Source organism: Cryptomeria japonica, chromosome 6 (assembly GCF_030272615.1).
Source record: "Cryptomeria japonica chromosome 6, Sugi_1.0, whole genome shotgun sequence".
Taxonomy (NCBI): Eukaryota; Viridiplantae; Streptophyta; class Pinopsida; order Cupressales; family Cupressaceae; genus Cryptomeria; species Cryptomeria japonica.
Window position 1 is genome coordinate 662,280,729 of NC_081410.1, and position 14,104 is coordinate 662,294,832.

Here is a 14,104-nt window from a genome sequence, read left to right on the forward strand (position 1 = left end):
GGTCCCCTCGTGGGCCCAGTCTAAATTTTTTTCATTCTGAAATAAATCTACTTTTAAATGATATCTGGCAACTTTCATGTGCATATGGAATAAAAATAACGAAGTGGGTAGTCCCCAGAATTTGTTTCTGACACTTTTTCATTTTGACCAAATCAATTCCTATAGCCTTTAGAATCACCTCCTAAACTAACTAAACATCTACATGGAGCCCCAATAATGCACAAACGTGCTTATTTATATCTAAATTAGACCCCCCCAAATGCCTTTACATGATGTGGTTAGATTTGCAAAATTTTAATGCCCAAAGTTGACTTCTTAGGTGTTTCAAAATATTGCACAAGTTACGCTCATGTGAACCACACCAACTCACCTCCTTAAAAAAATACTAAATCTCCTCTTGAGAAGTTGCCACTTGGGAAATGAGTTTGTTTAGCTTCAATAAACATTGAGGGATTTTCACCAATCCACTTCCTTCACAAAATATTAAAGGTCAAAGATCACCTCTTTCAAACTTTCTAGAAATGCAGTCAACAAATCTTTGCAAACCCTATTTGCTTTTCGCTCTGAGAAAATATCAAACTGAATGATGGGGTGTTGTAATTAAGCGAGGGGGTATACGAATATCTAGAGAATCATGGGAACCAACTACTTTACATGATGATCAACTAGTTTTGAGTTATAAGTCAATATGGAAGGTTATTCTGATAAGCTCAACAATGTACAAACAACAAATTTCAGTAAATTGCATTTTCTTTTGTCTTGGGAAAAATACCAAAAGCGGTTATGGGGCTATGAAAATGGACATGAGAGAACATTTATATGAAAACAATTGTGAGGAATAGTTGGTTTGACTTGAAAAAATTAGGCACTGAAAATTTGAAAATGGCTATCCAGAAGATTCACAATGTGCAAGCTGCAAACTTATCTCAAAACCCTTCAACTTGTCACTTCAAAAACCTATTAGATCTGATTGTAGGAAGCTAAAAAATGGAAATGTGGACTCACTGATAGCGACTTAACATAATCTCATAGTGGTTTGACAAGATAATAACAAGACATCCAATTATGAACCTTCGAACTAGGCTTTATGGAAAAACTTTTGCAAGTACACATTTGGGTGTTGAAATGAACCTTCTCACTATGGGCACTTCAAATTTTACACAAAATTGGGAGGGGCTAATAGATTCTCAAGATCACAAGTCTACTTCAAGATATTGCTTCTCACTTGGTTTTGGTCCAATTTGTTGGTCGAGCAAGAAGCAATCTGAAATTTGCTCTTTCATCAACAAAGGCTAAGTATCAAGGGGCAATCAATGCCACCACTAAGGCTATTTGGCTTCAAAATATTCTCACTGACTTTGATATTCTAGTAAAAAATCATACAGTCATCTTTTGTGATAATTAGAGTGCTATATAGATCTCAAGCAATCTAGTCCATCACCAAAGGATGAAACACATCGAAATACATATGCACAACATTCAAGAGCCGATTTAGGAAGGCATCATTGATCTTAAGTATTGTTCTACATCAGAGAAAGTTGTAGACATCTTCACCAAACCCTTCATTGAAAGCAAGTTCCTTATTTGCGAGCTTTGCTTGGGATGTGACAGGGGTCTACTTTACAAGGGGCTTTTTAGTTCTTTATTTTCTCTCTCTATTTGGGGGAAGCTATTCCTTTTATGGGGGGCCTTCCTTTTTTGGGAGGAATCTCTATGTGCATGGTTACCTAACATGGCCTCATTTGTCGGGACCCATCTTTTCACCAACTTAAGCTACACTTAAGGGGAGGTGTTAGTGTAGGTTTTTATTTTTCCTTATACATTAAGGGGCATTTATTTTCATTTTCTTATCACATGTCTATCTAGAATAACACAACTTGCTACCCATCCCGATGAAATCTTACTATCTTAGTGTTTGATCGTATGATTACTATTTTTTTGTCTAACATGTTTATTTGGAGCTAGAACATGTTTTCAATGAATCAATTTAGCAGTTTCTCATGAAGGTTTGGGTCTCTTCCTTGGGGGAAACTCCATATGGCTAGAGGATTGTACCTCCCCTTCACATCTCAATAAAATAGTCTTAACTTCATTTTTTTCTCTACTTTAGCTTCACATCTTGTAATAATGATATGCTCACTAAAGTGGGGGGGGGGGGGGGGAAATGGAGTATCATAATTTTCACTCCACACAATTACATGCCACATACGCACCTTCACTTTACAAAGATTGGAGATCTTCTTCACCTTATTGTCCCTTTGTCTACATGGCTTTCTCTATCACCTACTATTTTGTCCTTTTACCTAGATTTGTTGATTGCATGATTCAAGGAAACTCACATTGCAATGGATACATCTGTGCGACGTGCTAGCATATCACGAATCTACAGTCCATAGGTGGCCATTTGAGTGTTACACCTATGACTAACATATTTTGTAATGCCCCTCTTAGCGATCACCAATGTTAGTTTCACTCCTAGCATGTATATCTTCGAGCTCTTTGGGCTCATTTTACCAGTCTATGCATTCTCTATTCAATTTTAATTAACTCCATGCTCTCTACGACCTCACTACTCATTCCATTGAAGCTCTTTAGTTACATCTCTAGCCTCTTTACTATCTAACATTCTGAGCATTGTTATCACACTTTGAGGAGGATTCTAGAGTTCCTCTTCTTCATCTGACAAGCTCTTCACTTATGGTGTGGAAGGGGATTTCTCCTCTCCTCTCTCTCTCTCTCTATTTTTATTATCTATATTAGCATATTGTGTGTTACATTTTCTTGCTATTCCATTATCAGGTTTTATCAATCGATCTACCTGGCTATTTGTGGAGGTGGAAAGACCAAAGCTGGGGTCTAACTGTGGTAGACCTCTAAAAAATAGCCCCATTTTTGTGTCTATTCGTCTTGTGTGCAGGTTATCGAAGCAAGTTTGTGAGCTAGCTGGAGGCTTCAAGCATGGGACTATAGTGATCTTCTTCTTTCCTTTCATTCTTTGTTAATACTATTACTTTATTTATTGTCATATCATTTAGAGGAATCTATTCCTAAATTGTACTCTCGGTATGAATCTCTATACTTTGTTCATACTAGATACCAATGTGTCGCACCGTTTCCCTCGACCTGCGTGCGTGTCTCTAGGTAGAGACTGAGGAGAATCACGAAAGAGTCTTTGTGGCATGTTCTTCTAGGTTTAATAGTTAAACAATCTTATTAATTCTTCTATCCAGGAATTTTCGCTCATAAGTTTGGATAGTTAGTTGTGTGCTAGTTTAATGAGGTAGCAAAGGAATATTTTCTCCTTGGGGTTCAACACTTTGAGGGTAGCAAATCCCTTCCTCTATAATTACATTGTAAATAATACATGGATGATAGATGCTTTTGGAGGCTAGGTTTTTCCTTTGTGAGGGTTTTCCTAGGGTATATCTTGTGTCATATTTGGTGGCTATGTTGTCTATTATTTACATATGGATTCTAAGTGTTTATTTGATTGTTTTCTCAATTGGGTTATGTGGAAATTATCATATGTATGGCAGAAAGTTTCTTTTCATATTGGTACAAAAGGAGTATTTTATCTAGCATGTTCATCACCTAGGTCCTAATCACACATGTTAAGTTTATTTAGGGTACACACATAGATCTAGATCTGGTGGCACATCATGCTAGTGTCTATCTATAGTTTTAGCTCCTAGAAAGATCAAAAACTAAAAAAAAAATTAACACATGTATGTCTAAAGCATGATTGTACACTAAGGCAACCATAAAAGGTATGACATTAGCACCATAGAAAGAAAAAATATTGAAGGGTAAAATGAGCCTAAAAGCATGCTAGGGGAGATAGACACCAAAGTGAGTCCAAAATATAATGTGGAATTGCAAGAGGATGCAATTTTTGACATAGTAAGAGGAAATAGACTTCACTATCCATGTTTGGTTAATGAATGATATGAATGTTTCTATTCAACATTCTCAGATTTTATTTCTTATCTTTCCTTTTGGGCATGATGTATGATGATTGTGTTTTAGTTGAGATGGTGGTCACTTGGTTGATGTTTTGATTGATAAGAAGTGGGTTAGGTCCGTACCATTACATAACCACTAAAAACATGCCACCTAGGGGACATGATAAGTGCACACCTAGCTAAGACAAAGACCAACAAACATAAACAAGCAAGAAACCACTAAGTACAAAAAGAGACCAAAGACAAAACTAACAACAAAAACTACCCAGAACTACACTAGAACAAGCCAACTGCCATATCAAAAAGAGATGGCCTACTGGTTGGAGGCATTACCTTCTTTCCAATCTTTACATAAACTAAGGAATTTATCATAAAAACTATTTTTTTCTTGGAATCATTAGCAGAGATGGGGGTACCTGAATCTAGAGTGTCTTTGGCTATGAACATAAGGGGCTCCATAGAAATAGAAGGGGAAAGAGTGTGTCTCTTTTGTTTGGCTTTCCTATAGTCAATCTCCTCCTGTATTGCTTTCAGTGAAGCTGAATTTTTTAGGACCATCTCCTGGATTCAATTATATATCTCCTCACTTTTTCCTTTAAGGATATCTTGATTTTCCTTTAAATCCAAAACCATCTTGTCTTCCTTCTTCTACAACACCTTTTCTAAGAGCTCCTTAATCGTCTCTTCCACCTTCTCCCAAATTTTTAGCTTCTCAAACATATTTTTGCCGCTTTCCAAACACGTTTATCCTTTAAGTCCATGAACCATTTGCCTACTATTTCCCCTGCCTTTGCCACTGCCTTGAATTTGTTAATTTTTCTGATAGCCACATCAAACTATGAAAGAAGACATTTGATAACTAGTTCTTAGTGATCCACATTCTCCTCTACCTTTAAGATAGAAGACTAAATTAAGGGGGCCCTTTACATGGTCAGACATCTCCTAGTTAGGGAGAAGGGGGGCAACCTTCTTGAAAGCTACCAAGGACCATTCAAATTTCAAATCGTAAGAAGACTCTGAATCCTCAACCTCCTCCTCATCACTTGACTCCAACACCTCCACCTTCTTAGGAGGTGGAGAAAATGGCTTCTACTTCGCTTCTCTCAAGGGATTAAAGCAGGTAGAGATGAGCTTACGTTTGGAAAAGGAACCAATAACAAGTTTAGTTTTCATTATGGGGGCCCTATAAATCTCAATCACCAGATTTGGGTATGGCAAGGGGTTGGGAGGATTTGACACAGACCCACCAAAAGGGGTTAAGGCTAGGTGAAGATTATAAAGCCTAAGAATCAAACCCTGATGAAGGGGTAGAGAGTTTTTAGCCTTGGTTCTAGCAACAGATTGAGATAAAGAGGAGAAAACATAGTAAGAAAAGTTCATTTGGATACCATACCTTAGGTGGTTTAGCATAGGGAAAATGTGTGTGTGAAATCTTTTGAAGCACCCATCTAAGGTGAAGTATTTCTTCAACAATAGGGTTGCAACATCCTTCCATTTTTCGGAGATCTCTTCCTGGTTATACCCAAATTGTAATCTTGATACACCTTCACTCGCCTTGAAGAATCATTTGAATTCCTCTTTGTAAGATCCCTTTGACTTCTTAGGGAAGGTTATACCATCCTACAGAAGCCCTGTAATGGCAATTTTTAAATCCGAGTTGATTTTGAAGGCAACCTTTGTTACACGGCTTAGATAACCGAAGGACAACTAAGAGGGGGGGGGTGGTGAATCAGTTGTCAACAGATTATAGAAATTTAAGCATTAAAACCTTATTACCAAAATATATAAACCAAATATCAGAATAACAGATATAATAGTTAAGCACAAATATAAACTATAGAACATTTACCAACCATCCACAAAAGATAGCACCAAGATTTATACGTGGAAAACCCGGTAAAGGAAAAAACCACGGTGGGAAGCCTACCCATGGTCAGATAATACTTCTGCAGTAAGTATGTGATTACAATAAGAGGGGCCTACACATGCAGGAAGGCCAACAACCTAGAGTGCACTTCTCATCACAAAAGGAGTCTCACTAACTACAAAATAAATCCAGACTACAATCCGAAAGAAGAATGAACTGCAAGAATAACATCTCCTATGCCTGAGTACGGTTCCGGTTAAGCTCAATACTAGAGGTCTTAAACCTCTTTCACCAACCCAATTCGATCACCTATGACCGACCCAAAAACTCTGCATATGATTACAACTTTATTCGCACACAAATAATCCCATAACCATAATCCCATAATCTACAAAGAGATCTTACATCATATTTATACCAACCTAGGACCTAAACAATTAGGTCTGCCACCTAAAAGATAATACAATAAACTCATAATTTAAACCCACAATCTAATGATCAACCAAGTCGGCCTGAGATCGAAACAACATAATCCAATCAATAAACCCAACCGGTAACACATCGGGATCATCCACCAACATGTTACATAAACCGGTTCATAACCTAGCCGAATAAGATAGCATTAGGTCCGGACCCAAATCCAACACCACCGATCAACAGGAACACTGACAAGATAACCAACAACATCCCGAAAGCCATCTAGAAGTTGTGCCAACACCACTTATCATGTGCATCAAAAGATCTTCAACAAAGCTCTGCTGGTAGAACCCTTACCGGTGACCAAAAGGCTTACTAGAACAAATGATAGCTCCTGAGTCATCAAATCCTAAACTAACTGATTGTGATACCCATTTGAATAACATGAATCAAACATCCAAACCAAATCCACAAGCCAAAGCATACCAGAGGATACTAGATCAATATCATAAACCAACCACTCTACCAGAACCTACCGGAAATCAATAAAAAACCAAAACAATTGGTGTTGCCATCAATGACAAAACATCAATGCAACACATAATCAATTCCTCCAATTTTCAACAGCCTTTCCAATCTTCACCTCAGCATGGTTTATGTTGTAAGTTATCTAGATGATATTCTAAGCACACGAGAATTAGTTGGTGCACGATGCTTATAACCTTGGTAGTTAGTTCATTTTGTTAGAACCCCTTATAGTTTGACAATGTGAATATTAAGTGAAATAATGTTAGGATTATTTGAACCTTAACTTGCATATCCTAAGTGTTTATGTAATATAAGTATTCACTTCACAAATAAATAGTGTATATGTCTTTAAAAATATAGAAATGATTAATGAGATTCCCATGTGAAGGTGGAGATGTATATGCAATCATTTTATTTTGTACAAGGACTTAAAAATATTGTTTGTATTGAGGTATTGAATAAGGAGTTACATTGCAGAATTTTAGGAGCATATTTTATTATTAATGGGCATGAAATGTAAGTTTATTTTTTCATGAGAAAGTTCTAGGATTTACATATGTTCACTTGCATAATGGAAGTTAAAAGATGGTTGCATAAGAGTTATTTTCTATTATGAGGTAGCTCCACACATATTAAGGTTATTAGAATTCATAACATTATATTTTAAGATTTTGTTTGGGGTCATGGACTATTTTTTGTGATATTTTGCATGTCCTTAAGTTTATCTATTGGAGACGTGGGATAAAGGATGTATAGAAGTAATTTTGTAGAGTTATGTTGTCAATTTTTTATTAGTGGAGAAGGAGTTTTGGTCTCATTCGAACTTATATGGATACCGTGTGAATGTATTATAACCATTGATGTTGAGTATTGTCTTAAATGTGTGTGTTTTGGAGGTTGGCCTTTTCCCAAAAGGTTTTTCTCGATGTATATCTATGCCACGTCTCTTTTTGTGGCTACTTGATTTTTTGTCCTCTCTCATATTTATTCTTTTGTAACTGTAATTTAAATTATGGAATACCGAGTTCTTTTTGGCAGATTTGATTAGAGTGATATTCTTCTAGAAATGTTAATAAAGGAAATGGTTATGTATTGTTTCCACCTCACAAGCATAGTTTGTTTGTGCTTGTATTAAACTAATATTTGGAAAAGATTATAAAACTATAAGTATATGCATAGTATTCTGCTAATAAATTTAATAAAATCATTGTACTCTACTATTTGTCTATTTGTCTATTTGTCTATAGTGTACTCATATTTAACAATCTAGTTGTACTCAATATTCTTTTATTAACTTTAATACAATGTGTACTTATATTTTCCACTCCATAACATTAGTAAAAAACTTTTAAATCCAATTATATACATGATATGATTACAAAAGAATTCCACAAAATGATGAAAAGTTCGACCTTCATGATATACACACCACCAAAACTTGACCATCCCATCCATTCAGAAACCTTTAATATAACTTCAATAAAACAACTCGAGAAGGTGGTGGAAGGTTCGATCTTGATGATCAAAAACATATATATATTTCCACTTGAGTGATGTTAGCTGGCACTTGACCACTACTCCCAAAAGCGAGCCCGCCAAATTGTAACATTATCTTTAATAAAACAAGTAATAAGCCTAAATAGTTGTACAAAGGTTGGAATTATAGTGTATAAAGAATAGATGTGACCGTTGGCACGGGCAAGTGGGGACTCCATTTTGTACGATGCACTTGCTGCGGTAGAAAAAATGAGGAATATGAGGAGATTGAAAGAAAATTTGCAGTGGGCGTCCCACTTTTAACTGTTCCAATGGAGGCTGCCTACGACTAAATAAATAGACCACGAGAATCACGATGACATTCGACGCCCTAAACGAGGAAATCAAATCAATATTACAAACTCTAGATCAAATCGTTTTCCCGACAGCTTGACAGAAAAGATCGTTGGGGTTTTTTTCTCCTCAACGTAGTAGGTATATTTGATACGGAGGGAAAGTCGGAGAAATCCTCAGGAGAAAATAAAAATGGATTCGTTTGATTTTCTGAGCTGCATACCGATGCAAGATTTGGAGAGTCTTATTGAAGGCAGCGGTGCTCAGCAGAAGGTGGGGAATTCTTCTTCAAGCGCTGCATCAGCGAATAATGATCTGAAATTCTGTTTTGTTGCTCAAGCTTCGGGATTTACAGCAGACCATGAGAATCCTCAATTGCATTCTTTCAGTCCTCTTGGAAGGTCTCTTGACGCTTCAGAAACAAGCAATGAAAATCTTATGGAAATGGGCAATAAAGAAGGGCTTTTGTGGGCTGCAATCGATGGGAGAGCTGTTAATTCAGAGGGCAGTAGGGTTGTAAACAAACAGGAGGATTGCTTTTCTGATGACAGCGATCTTCTCGAAGGTAGAGTCGTCAAATCGTGGGATGGAGCGCGCTTAGCTGCTGCCAAAAATCTGGTCTCTGAAAGGAAAAGGAGGAGGAAGCTCAATGAAAGGCTTTATGCCTTGCGCTCCCTTGTGCCCTACATCACTAAGGTAACACACCGTTTTTTTTTTCCATCTCGAACAGATATTAGGGCAAAATTAACCAATGGGACAGTAGTGTTTACACTGTTTAAGTAAACATTATACCAACCTAATGGGTAGGTATTGAAATTTGCCCCAAAAGGGCTCAGGGTTATAGTGGGCAGGTTATAACTTTCAGTCTTCCAAATGAAAAAGAAAATGCTCGCATTTTGCTATGAAGGATGAATCTTCTTTGTTAAGTCCAACCATTGGTCATTCTCTACACCTATAATTAGTGGTTTTAACAGTGTATGATAATGAATTTATGTGATTGTCTAACGCATTCTTCAGTCAATTTTATGTGGACCCAATTTAATGCTTCACAAGAACCATAATAACATTCATTCTTTTCTAGTAAAATTGTGTAATATGTATTCCACCTTGCATTCGACTATTCTTCAAACAATCTTTGTATATAATTGATTGGATTTCTCCAATTGCCTTTGACTCCACAGCTTACACAAATTTTTAGGTTATCTATGTTTTCAATCTACAGTATAAGTTCTGGTGAATTATTTAGTTTCCTGACAGAATTTAAAAACAAATTCTTATCGAAACTTTATTGTAGCTGTCTTCCGTGGTGGGTTGCCCAATAGTTTTGGTCTCTTCAACGCCTAACCCTACATCTGGCATGAAGAGTTATTCAATGCAGTTGCTATTTAATACAGAAATTGATTGACCTAGATCAGTCAGTTGTCTGTTTTTCTAAAAGAAAGCATTATGCTTTACCATTAGACCAATAGCTATGAATGCCAGTCAGTTATATCATGGACATAAAGCATCTATAATCGCCTTGCTGTAATATGCGAAAGCACAGTGGCTACTGGCTAGTTCCCACACAGTTGTATCTTGAGATTTTATATTTTAAGCCTTTTTCAAATCTGGCAGAAGTTGAGTTAAATTAGCTTATATATATGAAGACGTGCTGTTTGGGTTTTTCATTAGAAGGGATTGAATTTTTATTATTATTTTGATTGTTTACAAAAATCTGAAATGAAACATCTTACAAAGGTGGATTTATTGATTAAGGGGAACTTAATATTTTTATGAAAGCACTTGAAAACCGAAGAATTATTTGTTTGAATAAATAGTACTTGTTCTGACAAATTCAAGAAAACTATTATGATTAAATAAATCTTTATAGTTATATTGAATGCCAGGCATATCTTTGATGGTTGGTCTATGCACAGTATACTCAGTGTATGGTAGGCACAGATTCGATTGGTTGTCTTCATTCTTTATCATAAAGGATTGAGAAGCTAAGATGCAAATCTATAAAGTTTGGATAGAGTGGTTAAGATGGGACCCATGTCCAGTGGTGGTATAATTTAGCTGAAGTTGTTTCTGACTTAGTCAGAATTGGTGTAAGTGCAAGTTGATTGAACAGTTGTGGTTTCTTAGATAAATTTTCTGTCAAGTTCTGGAAAAGTAGCTCGAACAAAGACTTGCATCGTTGATTTAGAAGCTGGAAATGAGTTACTTGTAGGACTCTATAAGCTGGCTAGCTTTCTCAGTCAGGAGAAAGTTGTATAAAAAATGGATTAGAATAGAGAGCCCCATAAAGTCTGAGTCACCGGAAAATTGTATAAAAAATGGATTAGAATATAGAGCCCCATAAAATCTATGGGTTCTTTATTATACATATCGTGTTCTAGAAGTTGGAAATGAGTTACTTGTAGGACTCTATAAGCTAGCTGGCTTTCTAAGCCAGGAGAAAGTTGTATAAAAATTGGATTAGAACATAGAGCACTGTAAAGTCTGTGGGCTCTTTATTATATATTCAGTTTATTAACGTTTGATAATGTTAACCTAGGCATAACTTCAATATGATCTCTCTTCAAGCAGATGGACAAGGCCTCTATTATAGCTGACGCAATTAAGTATATTCAAGACTTGCAAAGGCAAGCCAGAGATATTGAGGCTGAGATTGCTGCCCTTCACTCCAACAACGAATGCTCTTCTAATTCTTCTTCCTTGACATCTGCAACTGCTGACGTGGATGATAACAATGACCACTCACAAGATGTCAACTGCTACATTCTCAAACCCAATTTGGCTGCTGAATTACGTTTTCCAACCCTCCAGGTAAGTATTTTTTCAATAAGTTTGCTGGTTGGTTTTCATTAGAGGATTAAATGCCTGAAGCTATTTTTGATTTTGTAAGTGTTTTTTACAGATTGATATTTTTAAGATAGAGGAAAGGACATTTCACATCCGGATACACTGCAAAAAGGAGCCACGTGTATTAGTACACCTGGCAAAGGCAATCGAATCCGTTCAATTACTGGAGATTCAGAATTCTAATGCCACCTGCTTTGATGGACACATCATCAATACTGTTATCGGAAAGGTACTGAACTATCAAGAATGTAAAAATATAGTTTTAAGCATATGGGAAATTTTAGAATATGAAACAATAGATGGGTTTCTTTTTAAGAGTTAATACAGTACTGGAATTGCCTGCAGATAAAAGAAGTGCAAGAGATATTAGAGCCAGATACGCTTAAACATGTCCTTATGGACACGGCCTCTAAATATGGTTTCTGCACGCGCTGAAGAGCATACACTTTGTATTTTAATGTATACTCTAAATTAGTTTCTTCTTCATACTAGAGTTTTTATGGTAAGGCCTTATCTTTTCATATACAGCTAGAATCACAAGGATACTTTGAAGAGGAGAGCACTCTTCTACTCTCACAGTCCATTGACTTATCTTTTCATATACAGCTAGAATCACAAGGATACTTTGAAGAGGAGAGCACTCTTCTAGTCTCACAGTCCATTGAATTTAATCTAAATCGTGGATGGGTTTCATTTGATATCTGGCTTACATTATTTTCCTCTTGTATTTGGTAGAAGAAATCTTAAGAATTGATGCATAATCATTATAGTCAGTTTTTCACCTTTCTGAGGACTGATTTAATTGTACCCATGTTCAAATTCACGGTATAATCGAACCATTATCTTTCTTAGTAGCATTCTGATCAGGGACATCACTTAGGTAGAAAAAGATTATATGTCGACGAGGTATTGCATAACAGTGTTTTTTAAAGTGGAGGTTGAAATTTAATATTAGTAGGATACAGAGTTAAACATACGATTTATAACAACAGTAAAGAAAAACAACTGTGGGATTGCTTATATAATTTTTTTTCGTGCTAAGGATTGTGATCAATTCTTCATTATAACATATTGAAGAGCAATAGTAGATTTGATAGATACTGTCAGCCAAGATCCCTCCAACACGAGGGTAAGTGTGTATACATGTGTTTTTTTGATGTAGAGGTTGAATCTTAACACTAGCAGGTGATTGATTCACGATGAAACTTGTTTCTAATCTCACCAAATTAATGTTCGTAGGAATTAATACTTACAAGCAATAGAATAAATAGTACGTAATTATAACAATGTGACAATAAAATGAAAAATACAATCCCACGACATAGAAAATATCCATATTTATGGAGAAACCAGCTAGTAGTGGCAATTAGAGTGCTATCAAATGTAATTAACAATTTTGTTCATATGCATCAAACATACGAATTCTATGTTTAGTTTCTTAAAAAAAATGTTTTTAAAATCGAAAAATAAAAATATTAATTTAAGAAAATTACATTCCTCTAAATAAATGCTTGGATTCTAATATAATATTATGTGATAATGACATTGATGGTCTAACATTTGCTTTAAAACACTTTTTTTTTTAAAAATTGTGAGCAACAAGAGGGCGAAATAGAAAAAACCTCTTGAAGGTGCATTCATTTAAAGGTGAGAAAATAAAGCATATCAAAAATTAAACATTTAATATTTAAAGAAAAGGCTTTTATTTGAAAGTGCCCAACTTTATTTGAAAGTGCCCAACTTTATTTGAAGGTCATGATGAGATCATTGCTAATTATGGTGTTAGCACAAACAATTACAAGAGATCCAATGATGGATATCCTCTCTTGAAAGGTGAGATTTCTCACTCCAATATTCTAGAAGGCCAAGTCTTAGTCGTAGGGTAGATCACTAGGAACAAATGTGAGTATATTTAAGGCGACTGTTGGTATTTTGACACTTAAAACTAGAAATCAAATGATAAATTTCACACTCTTCTCATAACTATGATGCACTTTTGGTATTTTTTTATTAGAGATTTGCATAAACAAAGTGATAACAACTAAACCAATTCTAACAACCTACTCTATCTAACATTATAAATAAATTGCAAAAGCGAAGGGATGCAAGAGATTGAATAAATAAACACATGATAAACAATTGGACAATGTTAACCATTCAACAATTTATTGCATATGACGATTGGACTAGATTGAAATAAATCGTATAAACATAAATTAGATTAATTCAATTCATGTAAACATGATGCAATCAATTAAGGGATGAATTAGTCAACAAATTTTCATAATTCATCTAACTATATTGCCATACCCATGCACACATGCAAGATGAGATTCTTTATTCAAACTCTCCAACACGCGATCTATTCAAGTTATACTTTGCAGTAAAGTCTTCAAAGCGTCAACAATACCAACAAAGCAGTTTGAATCATTAACACAAACTAGAAATGTAGAAATTAAAACTTTATTTATTCAAATTTTACAAGTTTGACAAAAGTTTTCACATCAAAATTGCATTAAAATCCCACAATAATGTTTCCATTAAAATTCCAACCCCTTCTAAGTTGAAATGAGGGGCTTATATACCAATTACAATATTCAATTTGCAATCTTGAAACTAGGGTTTTGGGCCAAAATTATGGGTCAAAATTTAT

At 35.4% G+C, this 14,104-nt stretch overlaps 1 protein-coding gene across 2 annotated transcripts; it reads left to right on the top strand.

Annotated features, from left to right (window-relative positions):
• The first annotated feature begins 8,473 nt into the window (after window positions 1-8,473).
• LOC131070720 (transcription factor bHLH35) lies at window positions 8,474-12,149 on the top strand. 2 transcript variants are annotated; one of them, XM_058006327.2, is made up of 4 exons: window positions 8,474-9,300; window positions 11,176-11,415; window positions 11,495-11,680; window positions 11,797-12,149. In XM_058006327.2, the coding sequence occupies exons 1-4, from the start codon at window positions 8,797-8,799 to the stop codon at window positions 11,884-11,886; spliced, it is 1,020 nt and encodes a 339-aa protein (XP_057862310.1). In that variant the 5' UTR covers window positions 8,474-8,796; the 3' UTR covers window positions 11,887-12,149. The 2 variants fall into 2 exon arrangements, with proteins under 2 accessions (XP_057862310.1, XP_057862311.1); XM_058006328.2 differs by having other exon boundaries at window positions 8,477-9,300; window positions 11,507-11,680.
• The last annotated feature ends 1,955 nt before the right edge of the window (window positions 12,150-14,104 follow it).